Source organism: Phaseolus vulgaris, chromosome 2, assembly GCF_000499845.2.
Source record: "Phaseolus vulgaris cultivar G19833 chromosome 2, P. vulgaris v2.0, whole genome shotgun sequence".
Taxonomy (NCBI): domain Eukaryota; kingdom Viridiplantae; phylum Streptophyta; class Magnoliopsida; order Fabales; family Fabaceae; genus Phaseolus; species Phaseolus vulgaris.
The window spans coordinates 26,006,149-26,027,588 of NC_023758.2; the positions used below are offsets into that span (position 1 = coordinate 26,006,149).

Below are 21,440 nucleotides of genomic sequence, written 5' to 3' on the forward strand. Positions count from 1 at the left end.
GTGGATAGAACATTTTGGAGGTAGAGAAGAAGATGGTGAAGAATTCAAACATGAAATCATGAGTCAGTCATTGAATGAAGAATATGAGTAAGATAGATAATATCTCTTATAAAATGAGTTGTTTGATATGACTCGAAACTCATCAAGATCCTAACTTTCAAATTTCATTTTGACTCTCTCTCCTTCCGTGAACTCAAAGAACCTATTACAATAATAATTAATTTTTTTTAGAAAAATATTAAGATCACTCTTACAAACATCAAGAATCTACCCTAAAAATGTCCATCAAATACAGATGAAAGTAACTATCTAGCATGAAGGGCAATGGATGGAGGCAAGCATTTATAATGTCATGAAATGGTCAAAGTCTAGCCATTTGTCCTTTTCAATGGAAACCACCATCTTTTGAAGAACCGAAGAAGAGATTGTGCATTTTGATATGACTTTCGCATGAGTATTAAGATCTTAGCCAAAAATGCTGACTCATAACTCTACATCTCTCACAATAAGAGCCCAAATGTCCAACATGTGTTTTTTTATTTTTTTGTGAGATATTGTTAGATATGCCCAAAATACACTTCAAATCTATGACAGCTATACAACACTTAGTTCTGCCATGTCTAGAATATATATATATATATATATATATATATATATATACTATAAAAAAATCATGAAATAGAAACCAATTTGTAGAAATCAAAATAATTAGTTGCAATAGTAACTAAATTAGAGACCATTTTAGAAACTAAAAAGAAATTTGGTTTCTAAATTAGTTTCTATTATTGTTAAATAGTTTCTAACTTAGGTTTTTGCTACCAAATTTAGAAACTAAATAATTGGTAGTTAAAACCTTAGTTGCTAATTAGATACCAATTTAGAAACTATTTAACAATAATATAAAATAATATAAACTAATTTAGAAATCAATTTTTTTTGTTAGTTTTTAAAATGGTCTCTATTTTAGTTCTTATTGTAACTAATTATTTTGGTCTCTAAAAATTGATTTCTATTTCATGATTTTCTTGTAGTGATATATATATATATATATATATATATATTAATTAGGTTCTTTAGTCTATAGTTTCAAAGTTGTGGATTGCATGCATCCATTTAGGGTTGAAGAAGTTAATCACGAGACATTCTCCATTTATATAGGAAACAGTTATTTTATTTTAAGCTACATTAATATGTGACACTAAATTATTTTTGTTACTAAAATAGTAAGGGCAAATGCATAAACATAAAGTAATTTTATAACAAAAAGGTAAATTAATTAATAAAGACGGGTATGCAAAGTGACTTAACGAATGTCAAAGAATTAGAGAAGTACAACGGAAAATTCAAGAATGGAGGTTTTTCACAATTATGTATTTAATTTTTATTTTTTTTTAGAATTACTCTATTGGTAATGGTGTATTTTTTAGTAGAAAAATTTCAAAAGCTGATTTTATATTCAAATAAGTCAATAATTTGGTTATAAATATAAGAAATTCGACATAGAAACCCTAAAGAATGTGAAAGTATAAGTTTAAAGAACAAATATGATGAGGTTGAAGAAGGAAGTGGAGAGAATAAGTTACACAATAAATATCTAAACTAGTTTTGAACAAAGAGGACATACTTGTTCTTCAAAGTCCATATCCACCACATGGGGCAAAACTATTGGATTCATATTACAAAGTTGTTTGAATTTTCAATTATTTGATCATCAACACTATTAAAAGTTAATCATAGAGTTGTGACCATTCTAGGAGAAGTTATTACATTATTGCCATAATTTCTATTAATATGTTCATAATATATAACTAGAAGTTGACAATTTTTAAATTAAAAAATCCATTTCATATTGTATGAAAATTTGTTGAAATCATATAGGTGTATCATCAGAGTGAATATCAAATCATGATGACATTCAAAGTATTAATGAAATGGGAGTTTCTATATATTCGATGTATTATTTGTTTGGAACTTGGAATTGTATAACGATTTTATTCACACAAAAAACATTTCAAAAAATTAAGATAAAAATTATTTAGCTTTAATTTGGACTTTTAACGATATGAAATTATTCGACATATCATAACAATAGTTAATTCAACTTCAGTTCTAAACAGAGTTGCTCTCAAGTTTTTTTCATTCATAATAGTCACACTGAAATTAAAATTAGATTACCTAAACCCAACACTAAACCCTAAAATAGTAAAAAGTTAGCTACGAAGGTTCTCTATATAAATAACCAAGAAAAAGTTTTAAATGGTATTTGCTAGAAGTAGTTAATAATGTTCCCGTGAAGAGCCTTAATTAGCGACTAAATTAGCAACAATCTCAAAATTAATTTTACAAACTACTTGGAGAATGTTTAATAATTAATAACTAAAACTATAAAGTTTTTTTACGAAAATTATCACTTTAAATTCTACTATTATTTTATATTACAGTTTGAATTTGAAACAAAGATATACTCCGCATATCGACTATCTTTTGAAAAGTCTTAGGTTATTGTTAGTAGTAGTCTTTTTTTTTATATTGTTTTTAAAACATGCCACCACAAAGTCAAATTATCCACATTTTAAATGGTTCCTAATAAATTTGATTATATTTTTTGAAAATATTACATAATGAATTAGCTAGGCTTATAACCACAATAAAGAGTTTTCTTATTCTGCTAAATTATTATAAACTAACCTCGTTGAAGTACTCTGAGTGTGAATGGTGCGACCAAATCTTCTTGTTTTGTACATATTGAACACAGTTTTTAATAGGTTAATCCATCGAATTATAACTCAAACACTTATGAATGTCTCACTGCAATTTAAATAAAACTGAAACAGCATATCCAAATGGTAATTTGAACAGGAAATTCAGTGAATGAGATAAGGCTTTAGTCTAGCTAAAAAAACAGTGTTGAAGAACCTTTGAAGTGGAAATTCACACTGATATGCGATATGGTTTTGTTTTAGTTGTTGTCTTGTTGTTCTTAGAGCTCTTTGGTGCAACAATGACAAGAGGGTAGGGGAAAGGAACATTGGAAAAAAGATGGTCCTTCCTATAAGCTATATTATGTATGGTGCACTGTGAAATGAATGAGTAGCAGTAGTAGTGGAGTGGAGTTCGTACAATACTGAATTCAAATAATGCGAATATGACGTGGTCTAGTGCAACACACATCTGAAATATATAGCACTCGCATGCACTTGCTGCACGACAAACAAAACCTGTGAGAAGAAAAAACAGACACGTATTATATATAATGTACTTTTCTCCTGTTAGGTTCCTTTCATCGTGCTCTTATTTTCCTAGTTATTCAAAACTTTGATAAAGAAATTTCGTAAGTACCTTAGGTTCCTGTTATATATATATATAACCAAACAAATATGCGTTATACATGTGCATGTTATGATGTTGTTGATACGGGTTAGATAGATTGAGATTTTTTTTGTATTTGCAGCTGCTAGAGGCAGTCTTTGTCTCTGTGTTTCTTTTGTATATAAAATCTCTTAAATATCTAAATTTATTTTTTATTGATAAAAAAATTTGCATGTGTGAAGAGATATATAGATACCAATTATATATTAAAGTATTAATGGTTTGCTAGAATTTTAGTAGCATATATGTATGCTCAGTGATCAGGATTGTCGTTTTAAGCAGCATCACAACATATCAACATCATGCAGTTGCTATTTCCATTAGCATCTTCGCATTGTATATATGATAAAGTCGGATAACATGTTAAAGTTTGAAAAACTGGTTTGTGACTATGATTTTGACAGTACTTCAACATTTTTTTAAGTCTAGCCTATAATTTATCAGGTCAGTTACTATCAATTCATTTATATAATAATTTCATAGTATAAAGAGAAAAAAAAGATTTTAAAGTGTTTGTGATGAAATTATATTTATTATCTGCATATTCAATAACAAAACAAAACAGTAACTTTAACTGCAAATTTAAAAATGATGTATGGGTAAGAAAGCTAAGTTTCCTTGATTTAAAATGTTAGGAATCTATCATATCATGCATTGGGACTTACTAAAGATGAGCCACATAAGTAGAGGTTTACAAATTCAATACTCAAGCAAGAGCTATAAAAAAGTCTATACTTTTGGCTGCATTTGAAGCCATAGAAAGTGTTGGAGTATGAGAAGTAATGGTCCTATGCAGAGGGAAACCTTTGTTTATGAAGATTGCAAAGTGAGTAAAACATGATGAAAGCATGGAAGTGAGAACGTGTATGAAGTTGGAAAGCGTGCTCGACAAGATTACAGGGGAAGGACCAAATCACCACATTTTGCCCCGTGTTCTAATGTGAAGCCATGCATGTGAGTTGAGAAGGAGGTTTGAGATATTTTCACATTCTGTGTGACATATTGTGCAGGACAACAAATGGTTGTCTTCCTTGAAGAGTCACACTCGGGTGCGAATCATATGATTATGTTTTTCCTGAAAGAGTGAAAAGATAAATGTTTGGCCACTTCCCAACCTACTTCTCTGATGTGTTGTCAATTTTTTAATGGACTGCTTTTTTCATTAATTAGCATCCATTCGTGTATTTGAAGATTTTATCTTCTCACTACCTTTTCACTTAAAAGCCATTTACTATAAAAGGCAAAAAAAAGTGTCAGAATTAGTTTCATTAATATACTCCCTCTGTTTAACAAATTAAACTGTTAGTACTGTCTACATTAACTATTTAGTTTAAATATACTGATAGAAATTCACTTCACAAATGTTAATATTATATTATTAATTATTAATATGATACATTACTATGAGATATTATATAATTAATATAAAATTTTAATTTTTATATTAGGTATTCTTATTTCACACGGTATCTAGAGCCTAACTAAACATCTCTAAAATGGTATGTCTAAATGACCCTACAGAGCAAGTTTATATAGAGAAATTATATTAATTACACATTAGAAGATATTCTTTTTTCCATCTAAATAAGATATCAATTCCTGTAAAAACATTATAATTAAAAGTGTAGTATCTGCTCTTGATTCCCAAAGCTCTACTTAAGTTTGGAGCATATAAATCATAACTTCTAATTGCACATAAGAATATGTTCATTTTTCTCGAAATAAGATATTTTTTCCTATAAAACATTATAATTAAATGTGTAGTATTTTCTCCTGATTCTCAAAGCTCTACCTCAATTTGGAGCATATATATCCAGCTTAATTTGGAGGCATATATATCCAGCTTGTTGCAAATATAGTTTATCCTAAGAGTTCTCAAAAACTAGTGAAGATATCAATCAACTGGCCATCAGAAATAACAAAACTTGTAATTTGTTTAAATTCAATCTTCTTCCCGTGAAACTCAATAAGTTTTGTCCTCCAAAAAATATAGATTACATACAAAATGTAGAAACGCCTGATTACCATAGTTCACTGTCATTTGTGCAGTCTTCGAGTTTAAGTTGTCTAAGGAGTTGCTTCAGCTATTAGTGTTTGCAAGTCACTAAATTCAGCTCAGAACTCATAGCTCAGTGTATTTCAGCAGTATATTGTGCATACTGTCATTTACACATACGGTTTCTGCCAAACATGCCTGCAGTTTGACAGTTTAATTTTCATAAACGGAAACTACATCATCTAGGGTTAATCAAACGCCAAACTATGTGTTTCTTCTCCCCTACTCGACAGCTTTCACATTCAATGAAAAGAAGAAAAAGGCTCAAAGGTAAAATCTGATTTGGATCTCACAATTAAAAACTTCAAATGTCATTCACATCATCAAACTGATATTATTATTAACCGCAGCAGTATCAAACTTCTCATTGTTGAAAAAACATCCTATGGACATGGAAAACTGCACATTAAGTTTAAAAAAATACAGTTTTGGTACAACAAAGACGAGGAGAAACTCGTATTATCCATGCCTGACAATAACTTGTATTATTCAATTGTGAGTATATCAGACAGCAAACTGTTTCAGGCAACTCTTGTCGCGAGGCAATCTATCTTCAAGCATCATGATCTAGAATGGATTAGTAAACAGATTAGCCAAGCAAGTCACTGAACAAGTTGGGATTCTGACTTGAGGGATTCACACCCATCTGCCTCACTAGTGCATCCTTATCCAAAGAATCTTTAGCATTTGGACCCTTAATAGATTGGGGCAAAGGCGTCGTAATTGTTTCTCCACTAGTAGCTTTTACAGGTGCATTTGACAATTCAGATAAAAGATTTGCATTATTCCCACTTACAGGTATAGAATAGCTACCACTGCCAGTACTCTCCGAATACAATCCCATAATATCAGTGGCATTTGTAGTAGCACCTACATTATCAGCTATTCCAGAACTAATGCTTGGGTCATAAAGTCCTTCTAATTGCTGGAACGGATCCACAGAGGAAGGAGCTGTAGTGACAGCTGATTCACCCAAGTCAAGCAAATCAGGAGGAGGGGGTTGATGAATTGTTTTTTCCACAGCTACTTCATTGGGTACAACAGCAGCCTTTGATCCCTGAGCTCCGTCTGCAGCATTAGATTTTGGAACCTTATGGCTTGTAGATGATCTTTTCTCAGGTTTAGTTGAACCACCAAACAATGAAGCAGCAAGCTTCTGCTTTTCTGGAGTAATATCAACCTGCGTCTTTCTTGAATCATAACTATCGCGTACTTTTGAATTAACAGCTGTAGCACCATCCACCTGTGTTGCCCCATTTGTTGGCTTTTGGGATGTAGAATAAGAATCAGAGGCAGATGATGCTGAAGACGAATAAGTAGGCCTACCCCACTTCTTCTGAACACCATCAAGCCTTAGCTTAAGCTCTGACGATCCAGCCTCTGATATTGATCCCACTGATGAAATATGGTGAGTTTCCCTGGAAGAAAGTGCCTCTGGTACTGGAACAATGTCGGATGAGGATGCAAATGAAACTGGAGCAGCTTTTGGTTGCATTGGAGCCTTTGGAACTTCATATGCCTCAAATCTTAGACCATGCTGCAAAGATTCATTATGATCCTGGCTTCTGAAATTGTTCATATTCCCCATTCCAGTGCGCTCATCCTCGGGAATATAGGATCGAGCACCCCTTTCTAGAGATTGCTGAACATACTCATTGAGGAAAGAAAGATTCTTGTCAACCTGCATAATAGATTCAGTATGCCAATAAACTCTTGCGGCAGAAAAACAATAATTTAAATGCATCGTTTCCAAGCAAAACACTTGCTATATTTAGTTAAATGAATTTGAATACTACAAAACGAAAATGCTATGCAGTGCATAAATATCAGAAACAAAATTGTTTTGGCACAAATTAATCAAGAGACTACTACTAACCAACAATCATTAAGATAAATATCTGGAAAGAACAGAAGCTCAAATCTCAACTTTTGTCAAAAAGAAATCAAAATTGCATGTCTTTCTAAACAAGGAAAATCACACTAAGCAAAACAACAAATAAGAAGCTTATAGAAATTTCAAAATACATTTCAATCCCATCAACCTTAATGCATTCTGTCCCTCAAAAATAATATTTTGGATGATCAAGTAGCATTTCAATTTCCTATCAGAAATTAATTATGCCAACATATACCCACATCTAACCAACAACATTACCGTCCATCCCATGAAAAAGAAAGAAAATGGAAATTATATCATATAAGGAGACTAAAAAACAGGCAAAATCCTTTATTCTTGTTGCGAAGCTGTTTCCAGAAAGGTGAAGGCTTGAATTTGACAAAAAACACAAAACTACATTTTCTGTAAGTAACAACTAATAAAATCAAAGGCTCATATTGCAACCCTCAAAAACTTAAATTTCAGATCAGGCATTAAAGATGTTATCTATCTATGTAAATTAGAATCTGCCCTATAGACATTTATTAATTGAGACATAAATATATAAGAGCTCAGCGAAAATGAACAAAACATTAAAATGAGAGCAATTCAGGCTGTCTCTGAAACTAATTGTTGAGTTGGAGAAAAATATATTTAAAAAATTGATTGGTTTTTCTTCTAATGTTTGCATACAGGTGGTATTTGATTAATGAATTAAGAATGAACTAGAAATTTTCAAGTCACAAACCAAGGCACCTACCAATCACAAACTATTTGAGTTGTTTATGTAAGTGAAAAACATGACTCGTTTATAAGCAAGAAAATTTTATCAAGAAACACTTGATGGATGCTGGAATTTGATTCATTTAAGGATCCATTTGGTGGCCAAGATAGGATAGGACAATCCTCATTAATGAATTGTAAAATATATGATTTCTTTATCCTATTATATATCCTAAGTGTTAGTGCAGAGTACTTTTTAAGGGAGGAGTGGGCAACATGACAAGATAGTTGACCTCCCTCCTACTTTCACATAACCCCACCTTCATTACAACCAATACTACCACATGACAAGATAGTTGACCTCCCTCCTACTTTTAGACAACCCCACCTTCATTACAACCAATACTACCACTATTTCTGGAGATCACACGTCGACTAAAGATATAGACATTTCATAGTATATAAGTGGGTGCAAACCTCACCTTATGAGCCGATTTTATAAGATTGAGTTAGGCTGAAAGTTGACTTCCTAATATGGTATTAGAATCTATCCTAACGAGAATTTGTTGAGCTTATCAAGGTTACCCATTATCGGGTCGTTATCGGACCATCCATAAATATATAGTCACACGCACGAGTTGACAGTCTCGGTATGAAGGGAAGGGATGTGTGAGATCTCACATCGACTATAAATAAGAACATTTCATAGTATATAAATAGGTACAAACCTCATTTTATGAGCCGGTTTTACAAGATTAAGTTAGGCTTAAAGTTTAATTCTTAATATCAACACTCATGTCATCATCCTCCTCATTATCATTGTCACCACTCATATAATTGTAGTCAATGTTGTTCCTACCACCACTCACCAAATATTTTGTTGTAAACCCAGGTATACCTTGTTTCTACTATCGTTGTCACCTTCGCCACAACAACAATTATTGTTTGCCTCACTACCACACCATGGTTGCTATTTCAACCACCACCACTTTCATCATTATTTCCAAAACTCTAATACTATGTTGAAAGGATTAGTGATAAAACAAGTCATGGAAGATGGTACTGCTCTAGTACCATGTTGAGGAGAAAGAATACAATTTCGTGTGTTTGGAACATGCAAGTATTCTTATTTATAATGAAGAAAATATATACAATAATAAGAAACAAAATCAATAATGGGAAACATTTGGTATCTCTAACCTAATCAACTCATATATATAACAATCCCTAAAAGGTTTTACTTGATTGCTTTGATTCATGCATTAAACACCACAAAAGTGCAAATCATTATAGATCAACACAGATAATATCATAATCTTAGGTAAGAAGATTCTATATTGGAATTAAACCTCAATGTCTTCACAACTTGCATCTCTTGGCATTATTGTTTCAACAGCTTCTGCTCCCAGACCTATAAGGGCTTGCAATTCATAGGCACGTTGCTGCAAATCTGTAGAATTGGATGCCAATAAATCTTCAATCAAAGATTGACACTGCAAGTAGACAAGAAAGAGGTATTCTTTATATCAATTACAATGGTGAAAAATATTAGATTGAAATGGTCATACAAAATGTTAACTCAATGATCCTATTTATATCAAGAATTTGGTCAAGTACTAGTGTATCATTACAACTATAAACCTGGGGACACTAATACAATAATAAGATTATCAGTAAACTATAAGCTTGAGTCATACACAATACGCTCAACAAATCACAAATAATTTAGAAGATTTGCAAGGTATTCTAAAATATTTTCATGATTGTCGAAGTACTTCAAATTTTTAATCAGAGTCTTAGTTGAGCAAGAGAAACCCAGTCACTGGCAACTTTTATTATTAAAAAACGTGCTTGGAATTCACAAACATACATAATTCAACTCAAGAAAGACATGTTTAAAGCGAATTTATATGAAAAATAAAAAATTTAAGATCTAATCTTAACGTTCCTCTGGTTCAACTTTATTATTTTAGATTATCACCCAAGAACTATTACAAACCAAAGAAATAAAATTCTACAGGTTAAAATGCCATTTGTGAAATTGGAAAACACCTATGAAGGACTTCTAAAAATTTGTTGAGGTGGGATTCTTTGCATGATGAGAAAGATGGGCAAACATACCATAAATTATAAGGGGTAGATTTTATATAGCACTCAAAATTCAATCATTCATTAATCATTACTATCACAGCATGCCCATGAGGAAGAAAATATTCATATTTTTGAACCTAGTCTTTCAGCATATACCTCAGGTAGGATATCCACTTTCCTCCTAGCTGCCACTTCAAACGCATAAATTTTCATCAACGCTGAAATTGCATAAGCCTTCACAAAAGCAATAAATTAGTTTGAATTTGAAAACTTTCAAGCTGACAAATTGAAATTAGAGCAGGCCATAGGATGGATACAATAGAACTAACTATAATAGAATAGTTCGATGATGAAATGAAGTTTATGCAGAAAACATGTTATGACCATATAAACTAATGCTAGAAACATGATAAAACACCTAACATATATATGTTCTCATGTGAGCAGGAATACCCATGGCAAAAATTATTGCATGCTCGTCTAAATCATATCAGGAATGAAATGTAGTGGAACATAATTCCTGTATATCCATGTATTTCTAAATTTAAATAATTAAGCCAAACAACACGGTACTTATTGACGCAAGTCATACATAGATTTGGACAGGCAAGCATTTAAATTATCAATTAAGTAAAGTGAAATACTTGATTATTCAGCATTGTTATAAATCGCAGATCACAGAAAATGGCAGAAATCCAACAATCCGCAACATCATGCAACAATAACGCCATGGCCTCACATGCACACAGTGGAAGTCAAATAGCAGTTGAAAGAGGGCATATTTATATATATATATATATATATATATATTGGAGAAGTATTGGAGGCTTCTAAGATCCTTGGTTACAAAGTGTTCCTTTAGCTGAGATATTTGAGCAACATCATTCCCCGTAATGACTATATCATCAACATACACTATTATATAGACACATTTTCTAGGGGAGGTATAACAGTAAAAAAACTGAATGATCTTAGACACATTTTCTAGGGCAGGTATGACACTAAAAAATTGAATGACCGGTTTCACTACATTTCAAAAGAGATAGAGGGAAGAGGAACAAGAAAGAGAGAGAATCAAGAATTTCAAATTCTCCCTTTTTCGTAGAAGTAGAAATTCTGCAATTTTCGGTGATCAAAATAGTTTCATAAATTTCTGGAATTTCAATTTCTTTCTAAATTCCATATTTAAACAACATAAGATTTCTCCACGAAGCATGTAAAATAATTATAAAAATGAATTACTCAGAAATATTCTCATCCAAACACAAGGTCAAGGAATTTTGCAATACAATAGCACCACTATAGCCACTATTTTTCAACACCATTAGAGACTGAATTAGTTGGAATGAGATAATTGGTTTATATAGATCGTTTCTGGTCCAGCCCAAATATCAAAATAACATTGCCATAAATATATAAATGGGAGAAATAGAGGAAGAAGCACAACAAAAAGAGTTTTAAAGAAACCAACAACCCTAATGTAATTTGACTAACTTTTTCTAACCACACATAGATGCATTTTCTAAATAAAAATAAAAGTTACATTAAGCTTTAAACAAAAGTAGATTTACTTTGCCTAATTTCAAAGTCAATATAACGTTACTGCGATACTGATGTCAATAAATACCTTAACATTTTCATCATTAGAATATGCCTCTGCAATGTCACATAACTTCCCACTGATGTATGAAGCAGAATACTTTCCATCAGCTGTTCCATATTCCCCCAGAACCCAACAGATGAGCTGCAATCAGTATTGTAAGAAACACATTTAATTTCTTCTCAGATCAAAATGAGAGGAGAAAATCCAAAAGCATGAGGTATAGAAAGTACTTGGAGAAACACAGAAGGAAGCTTGGGCTCTCCAATAATGCGCAAATATGATTCGACCTACATGAAACAGCTTGCATTCAGTAACATATTTATGCACACCTAGTGGAAATATCAAACAAACCAGTGCAATTATTGAAATGACATACAGCAGATGATCTCAATTGACTGTCTGCAGCATCATCGTCCTCCCCAAATCCTTCAGCAATCAACCGCATTAAATTATCTGCCACCTTAATATTAACAAGATCTCCAGCATGCTCAAAAACTTTATTCATGGTCTGCATAATCATAATAGCAGATATTATTAGCTAACAATGAATTTACGTAAAATCAATAATGTTGAGGCAACTATTTCAATTACCTGTATAAACCAATGATTACTTGGCGCAAATTGCTCAGCAAGTTCCACACATCGAGATGCTATATAGGTTTTATAGTGGTCATCACTTATGCTAATCATGTAATCAATCATTCTGTCAACAATCACTTCCACATTGGAGGACTTGGTCATTTTGTATAACAGTTCGAAAGTTTTCCGTTTCAGACTATCATCAGGGTCCTGCATAACATCATATTTAATCAGAATTCCAATTCAAGCATGATCATCAGGAACTATGCACAGGGATATAACTATGTAAACAGCCGAGAGCATTGTGGTTTTATGTGATAAACATAATCAGGGTACTTTCAGCGAAATCTGATAGGTTTCATACATCAATGAACAAAAATATTAGAATATACCCCTTCACAATCATGACCAGTAACAGGTTAGTAAATGTTAAATAATTATATTTATTTTTACATCATTGTGTCTTGTAATGGGTCAGTTTTTCTGTCTTTTTCTGCTGTAGCATTTTCGGCAGGTGCAACAGTCTGGTGTTATCACAGTGTACCTTTTCTTACTGTTGTTACACACACACATATATGTTAAAGATGAGTGAAAAACTCAAGTTTTTCTCTCCAAACTTCATATTTAAGTTGTTATAAGAGCAGGTTCCAATCCCACTCTGCCATTCCAGTCCCTGGCCACCATCTGCCACTGGCAAATTCTCTGGTGTACCACAGGTCAATTCACCTCATCAAACAAAACTCATTTTAGCTTGTTCCAGAAGCAAAAACTGTTTCACATTCCTTCTCTTCTCTGTTTGATAAGTGAGTCTAAGTTCCCCTTCTTCGTTGGCTTGATTTTCTCTATGCTCCAGCAACATGGCTCATTGTGGTCCTGTTTTCTCCATTTCTAGAACTTCAACCATAACCTCTAAGAAACTCTTGATGGCAAAACAATCTATCTAGGTCAACTTCAATGATCTATGGTTCCTTGCTCAGGAATATCATGTTCATTCAGAGAAAGATATTGAAGTGTTGTCAGACAGTCACCACCAGTAGAAAAAGCTTGATTTCCAAACTTTGAGCTTTGTTGTGGCAATTTGTAGGGCCCAACATTTGAGGAAACTTGAGGACTTTCAAAACAAATTACTCCTTTCGGAGAAAGGTTCGAAATATCTTTGCCAACGATATTCAACACTTATATGATTCTGCTGAAAAATTGGCATCTTTCCAGCAATTTGATCATGACAAATCTCTTTAATTGCTCAAGCTCAATCTACAGTTGAAGAATTGAAATTTCTGGAAGCAAATTTTGTAGGTGAAATGAAGAAACTTGAAAAGTTGGGCATGATGTTGGTCTTGCATGCCATGAATTCAGATTTTAATCATATTTGTCAACAAATTTTGACAGGCCATGAAATTCCTTCAAAAGAAAACTTGACAACACGTCTTTTTCGTGTTCCAACCTTGAAAAATAGTGGGAGTTCATCTAAAACTATTGAATTTTCAACAATGGTATCTACTTGGGAAAGAAGAGGTTGTGGAATTCGATGAAGACGAGGTGGCAGAACCCACTGCTCACATTGAAAAAAGGATAGGACATATTCAAGAAATATTTTATTCTTTGCACGACAATCCTAACCAGGCAGCACCTTTGTCCAAATCTGAAACATTTTTTTACGAGGAGTACCAGAAATATCTTAGAATAAAATTCAGCAACCAACATCTTTGGTGTCAAACCAAGCCCAACCATCATCAGTGTCAAGTGTCTCCACATTCTATATTTCTCAATCCGTGGGAGGGTCAAGGTTCATGGATTGTTGATTCAAAAATTTTGACCATAATTTTGGTAATAATTCCTTGTTTTCATCTATTTCTTAACCTAAATTCCCTCACCTTGTTACCCTAGCTAATAGGCCTAAAGTTTCATCTCTAGAAGTCGGTCAAGTTCCTCTTTCTCCTCAAATTTAAACTTCATTTTTTATATTCCTAATTGTCCCTAAAATTGTATCACTATAAATCACACTTGCACCTTAAATTGCTCAAAAACATAACATTTGGTTCAAAATCCTGTCATATATGAACACGGTAATAGTCGTTTGACAAGCGTAGGCATGAATGCCTTTGCTATTAGAAACCACCCCCTCTCTGAAGTCTTGTTGCTTCACCACCAAAGCTTTTTGCATGATCATTTGGGTAATCTAGATCATGTAACATCTTTCAGTTTCAGATATTTTGCAACATTAATTGATAAATATTCTCAATGCACTTGGGTATATTTAATGAAAATTTGGTCTAACCTTTTGTCTATTTTCTGTCTTTCTTCAATGAGATCAAGAACCATTTCGGAAGAATAATTGAAATTCTTAGAAGTGATAGTGTCAGAATATTTCTCTACTAAACTTTCACATTTTTATCCTCTAAAGGCATTTATTTTGCCTCAATCCACATGTTCTCACACACCAATAAAATGGAATAGCAAAAAGAATAAAGCAACATTTTGTTGAAACTACACACACCTTAATGTTTAATATAAATGTTCCAATATATCATTGGGGTGATGCAATTCTCACTACTTGTTCTCTAATAAATAGGACACACTCTTCCTCCTTAAAAATAAGTTTCCTATTCAATCATTTCTCCAATGAAGCATTGCATCATGCCTCTCCTCAGGTCTTTGGTTGCACATGTTTTGTAAATGATGACTCTTTAGTCTAGACAAACTTTTTCAAGAGCTATTAAATGTCACTTTCTTCAATATTCTAGTTCTTGAATCCATTCACACCTCTACCTCAAGGCAAGGACATGATCAACCTCATTCTCCAACTCACAATCTAGTTGAAATTGTTTCACCTCCTCTCATTACATACCAACAAAGGACATAGAAAGCTAGACCTACCTTGCCTGAAGACTCTCCTGATCCTTTTCCTTCTTTGTCAACTTCCCATACAAAAAATCCTACCTTACAAAAGGAATTTAATCTACTCAAAATTTTCATCTTATGTATAATTTTCAGTTATTATTATCTTCATCATACTTTTCTTTATTTCTTCCTTATCCTCTCTTACTATTTCAAAAATGTACATGAAGCACTTAGTCACCCTAAATGGCTGCAAGTCATGATTGTTAAAATATAGGCTCTTGAACATAGGTGAGAGTTGGGTTCCTTTTCCACCTAGGAAGAAGGTGGTTGATTGTGAATGGGTATATGCTACTTATTTCAGTCCTAACGGTGAGTTTATTGTTTTATGGCCCAATTAGTAGCAAAATCCTACACTAAGTTATATGGTCTTTGATTATGAGATACATTTTCCCCTTTAGCTAAGATTAATATTGTTCACCTCTTCCTTGATATGGTTGTTTTGACCTCTTCATCAACTAGACACTAAAAGTGTCTTTCTTCACAATGAGTTGGACAATGAGATTTAGATGGAGCAAATTCTTAAATTCATTGCTCAAGGGGAGTTTGGTTTAGTTTACAAACTTCATGATCTCTCTATAGGCTTAAACAATGAGCTTGCTTTGAAAATTTAGCCATGTTGTGTAGAATTTTGGAATGAAAGGTAGTGAAGCATGTTGCTCTATTTTTTATGGCACACTTCTCATGGAAAATGTGTTTACCTTATTGTTGATGATAAAGTCATCAAGAAATGATGCTGCTAGAATCTCCCAATTGAGACAACATTTATTCAGTCTCTCTCATACCAAATATATTTGCTATCTAAAATACTTTCTCAGGATAGAGGTGGCTCGATCCAAGGAAAACATTGAGAAAGTATGCCTTTGATATCCTAGAAAAAACAAGCTTAATGGATTGTAAGCTCATTGACAGCCCCAAGGGTCCAAATCAAAAGTTAGCAAAGCAAGGTGAGACATTCAAATCCTAAAAAGTATTGGGGAACAATTGGAAAACTCATTTGTTTTAACAATTACCAAATATTACCAACAATTACCAAACTCATTCTGTTCAACGATTAGATCATACTATTTATATGCTCCAGCTTGAGAAGTGTCAAATAAATATATAAATTTTATATTATTGTGTCTAGTAATGGACCAGTCTTTCTTTTTCTCTTCATTTTGTGGTCGTTTCATGTTAAAATTCAGATTTAAGTGTAAATACTGGGTGAGAACCTTAACAGATTTGTATGTGATATTATAGAATCATGCAAACCAGCATTGATGGGAGAAAAAGTTCAGACTTGCTTGAAGAGGAAACTCAAACTAAAACTGAATCGTGAAACCATACTTTAAAAGTCCACAGTACATGTTACTGTCTCTGTAACATCTGGTGTAACAGTGACAATAGTCTTATGGTCTAATTCATTTTTCTCGTGCACTGACAAACCTGCTACTGTCTCTATAACAACTGGTGTAACATTGACAAGCCTTATGGTCTAATTCATTTTTCTCGTGCACTGACAAACCTTAGTTTACCCTCTAGCTATAATTTGTCAGCAACTCTTCACAAGGAATTTCTACAGCATGACAATCTTAGTCAACGGTCTAGACCAGCATGAAAATAACAGAAATTCATCAACACTGATCATCATTTGGTTTGCACTTGCATACTGGATATGAAAACATGAAGTAAAACAAGCATCGAATGATCTACAACACATAAGCTAAATGATTCCAATTTTATCAAAAAACACAATAAACTCATCTTTATGAGGAACATTCCTCACCTCTAAGCAGTCAATGACGGCCAGTTGATGTTGTTCTGCAATATGTGGACTTAACTTTATCAACCGACCAAGGGCATCAATGCCCATGTACTTGAGATTATGACTGTCACTCTGCCAAAATGACAACATATACGTAACACACAGTAGTTAAAATCCACCAATACAATCACATTGCATGCAAACTTAAAACACATTGCACCAAAAATATAAAAAGCAAACCTTTAAAAATTTAGCTATCACATCCGCTGCAGCCTCTAATAACTTAGAGTTGGGATATATAGAAGCAACACAGCATATGCACTCATAGAGAACAGCATTCCCTATGTTGGTCATAGAATCACTCTTCCTAATTATATCACCAAGCACGGTGTACATGTGTCCACTAGCCTGCTTGTCACCACTTCCCAACAATGCCAGAATTTTCAGCATCTTAATCTAAACACTCAAACACAACAAGTAGCAAGTTTAAGCAAGAGGATCGAGTAAGTAACATGCAAAAACAAAATAGTCTTAAATGGATAAGTTTCTCCATAAACCTATCTTCCTAGTTTAGTTTAATTTTAAGGTCAAAATTAATCATTTTTAGTTTCTTGTTTTTTCTTCTCGGGGGAGAAAATTATCCAAAAGTTAGCTAGAATTTAACCTGAATGAAGGGTGCAGGCATTTGGTGATAATCATAAGTCTTGGGCAACCGGTGTTCTGCGACCTGTTTAAGAATGTTGACGAAACTAACGACGAGATCCTTGTAAGAATTAGCATCGTCGGAGACGAGATTAAAGAGAGGGCAAAGAGAAGCGCCCATGACTCCAGGATCGTTATCGCACAAGCGCTTGCGAAAATTGGACAACAGGTGGGAGACGGAGGAGGGAGATTTCTGGTAGAAGCGATGGAGCGCCATAACGGCCTTCTTCCGGACGGCGTCCTTGGAGTGGTTAAGGAGGTCGACGACGCGGGGGAGGACGGCGGGGATGGTCTCCTCGTTGATGAGGCGGCAGACGGCGTTAAGGGCGGCGCAGACGACGAGGTAGTTATCGGAGGCGAGATCCTTCTGGATGGTGTTAACGATGAGGATGATGAGGTCGTGATCGTCGCTGAGGAAGAGCGTGACGGCGAGGTAGCCGGTGCGCTTGAGGAGGAGAGCGTCGTCGTGTGTCATCTTGACGGCGTGAATGTAGCCGAAGGAGGCGTCGTGGCCTAGCATCTCGACGTAGAGGAGGCGGATGATGTACTCCTTCATCTTGCGCTTGGGCGTGTCGGCGTCGTTGATGCGTCGCTTAAGGGTTTCGATCTCGCGGAGGACGATGCGGTCCTCCTCGGCCTTGGATCGGGCCTCGCCGATGGACTTGATGAGGTCCAGAAACTCCTTCGACTGCCCGTGCGACCCCATTGCAAGTTCTCTACCAAGCGTCTTCAGCTGCTCCATCTGAGAATTATAAACCAAGAAGAAGAGAGATTCAAGAATAAGAAGAAGAAGAAGACGACGAGTGGAAACACACACGGCGTCGATAGGAGCAACCCGGTGTCCAAGAAGGAGAGACTAATTTGCTGCACACTCTTGTCCGTTTCGCTCAATATTACCACGGGTGGGTCCCCACTCATCACGGGTCGGGTCGGATCACATCCACCTTGCCTTCTACTGTACTCATTCGCGGCGTCGCTCAAGCGTATGATTATTTTTTTGGGATTTAACCATGTTTTTTTCTAACACAGGTTCTTTTGTTTTTACCGTCTAAAATTATAAGAAAAAATATTCTCTCTACTCCACGTGATATATTTTTTTATATAAATAGAATTATAAATTATCTATATAATCATTTATTTAAATTGTGTATTCTTATTATCATATTTTTTTACTTACAGGAATTGAAGAGTATTAAAAAATTATAATGTATATATATATATATATATATATATATTACTCAACTAATCTCTTAAAATTTTTATCATTATATATTTATCAGGAACATAATTATCTATAAGATATTTGGATAAAAGTATTGAATAAAAGATAAAAAAAAAAAAATATATATATATATATATATTCAAATTATTTAAATTTGAAATATTAAAAAACTTCTTTCAAATTTAAATTGATATTATATATATAGATATTTAAGTCTCTTTTTGCTTTAATAAATTATGTTTTTTGGTAAATTATATTTTCTCAAATTCATAGTATAAAACAAATTGGAAGGTGAAAGTTTTTAAATTTTTAAATTTGTTATCTTAGTTTTATATTGTTGGTGATTGAGTGAATTACGTCACTCGATATTGGTAGTGATCGGATGAAATAAAATTAATGTATTAAAATAAGATAAAAAAATATACTACAAATAAGATAACACCCAATAAATATTATAATGTCTTTTTAGTAAACACAATCCATATATCGTTCATTCTAATATAAAGTAATTAATTGATTAAAAAAAACGAAACAAGAACTATTAAGAAGGAACAATAATTGTTCAAATTGTAGTAAATGTTATTTAAATTTTATTAAGTAAATTTTTTTATTAGTTTGTGTTCTTAAATATAAGTAACTTAGCTTTATTAATATTTTGTGACTACTAGAGTTTTGGTGATTGAAAATTGTATGAATAAAACTTATTAAATGTGTTCTAGCAATTTTGTTACACTCCTCTAATAGTGAATAGTGAAGGCTAATATTATTTGTTTATGGTTTATTCTTGAGTATAGAAATTAAAGTGAGACTACTAATATACAGAGATTATGTTAATAAATGAAGAGGTGAGTTAATTGTTTAATTATATATGTAGCATTTGCCAGGGTAATTTAAAATACAATTTTGTAACTTTTTTCAGCCTAGACAAATGTGTTAAAAACGTGTTGATAAATCAATTTGAATTGAAATAAGGTTGTACTTATTTGATATAAAATTTATAGGAAAATATGTATCTAAGATAAATTATAAACACACTTAATAAAGCATATATGACACTTACATTTATCATTTTCAATCATTTATTAAAAAAAAAAAATTGTTTACCTATTTAAATCTAAGATATTAATTCACATTAACAAGGTATATGTAGATTTAAAAAGTCTTCAATAGTTTCAGAAGTGTAGAGTATTTAAGGTAAATGGGATTGAATAACTAGTAAAATTCCAAATGTTTGATTCCAAATTCCAACAATAATGTAATATCTATTATGCTCATCATATATATCATTTATTAATCATATAATATTTCGTACTTAATTTCAGCTTACTTTTGCTTTTATGAATCACATGACAGAGGTCTATTTTAATTACATAATAAACATAAGTCTAAATTAGAAACATTTATCATCTTAAGAAATTAATTATATCTTAAAAAATTAAGTAATTACACTTTATTTCTAAAAGCAACACTATTATAATTAAAAAATATAAATAAAATATTTGATTAATTGTATCAATAATTTTAATGTAAATGTTTTTTTCTCAGCAACCAAATTTAATGTATATTGTTATTAATTACATTATATATTATTTTATGTTTTAAAATAATTAATTAAATTTGTACAATTATAATTAATATATATATAATATACTAAAAGGAAATTATTATTTAAATTACCACTTTATTACAAGAAAAAAGTAAAATCAAACTTTCCTTAAAAAAAAGCAAAATTATTACTTAAATAACTACTTTAATATTAAAAAAAGTCAAAACTGTAAATCGGGGGAGAAGTTCTTTCCAATTACTATTTATTCAAATTCATAGTTTTTTTAATAACAATTTCCAAAAAAAATTGTTAAAAAAGACCCATTTTCGGGAAAAATAAGCCTAAAGAGACTGCTTTTTAGGACAAAACCTGAGTTCAAATATTGTGTGTTCATATTAAATTTATTCGGACTCAAAAAATCATATAGAATAAATTTAATAATAATAAATATTTATAAAAAAATAAGTGCAGCTTCTAATTTTGTGACTGCAAAATTTCCAGTTTTGTTCATCCTAAAAAATTACAATCTTGCTTTCGGTAGAGACAGAGTTAATTAATGAGACTTTACCATTAAGGTATAATTTTATAAGTCAAATGAATAAAATTTTAAAAAATTATTAAAATGGGTAAATTGTGAAAGTTTAGTTAAAATTTGATTGTATTAAAATCGTGTATAATTTTAATTCAAATACAAATTATTTATTTTGATAATTTTTAAAAATTTATCTATTTTAATAATTAATAAGTGATATTACATTTTTACCTTTATTAAGGAAATTTTAATTAATTCCGATGAATAGTGAGTGGAGCTGAAAAAAAGGTACACCAAGAAAAAGATGGTACCTAAAAAATCTAATACCAAAACATGCACGAGTTTCACGAGGGATACCAACCACTCACCTCCTCCTAAACCACACATTCATAGTTAATTTATTTACTATTAATGTGAATATTTACATTGTTAATATATAATTATTGAATTGTTTCACACATAATTTAATAGCAATATAATAAGTTAACATAATTTA

At 32.3% G+C, this 21,440-nt stretch overlaps 1 protein-coding gene across 1 annotated transcript; it reads right to left on the reverse strand.

Moving 5' to 3' along the window:
* Nucleotides 1–5,720: 5,720 nt before the first annotated feature.
* On the reverse strand, nt 5,721–18,660 carry LOC137811096 (AP-4 complex subunit epsilon). The gene is made up of 10 exons (XM_068612683.1): nt 17,607–18,660; nt 17,183–17,398; nt 16,964–17,074; nt 12,310–12,507; nt 12,095–12,226; nt 11,949–12,005; nt 11,743–11,859; nt 10,272–10,349; nt 9,374–9,517; nt 5,721–7,106 (listed from the first exon to the last, which is right to left on the reverse strand). Exons 1-10 carry the CDS (start codon nt 18,384–18,386, stop codon nt 6,015–6,017), a joined length of 2,925 nt encoding a protein of 974 aa, XP_068468784.1. The 5' UTR covers nt 18,387–18,660; the 3' UTR covers nt 5,721–6,014.
* Between the last annotated feature and the right edge of the window lie 2,780 nt (nt 18,661–21,440).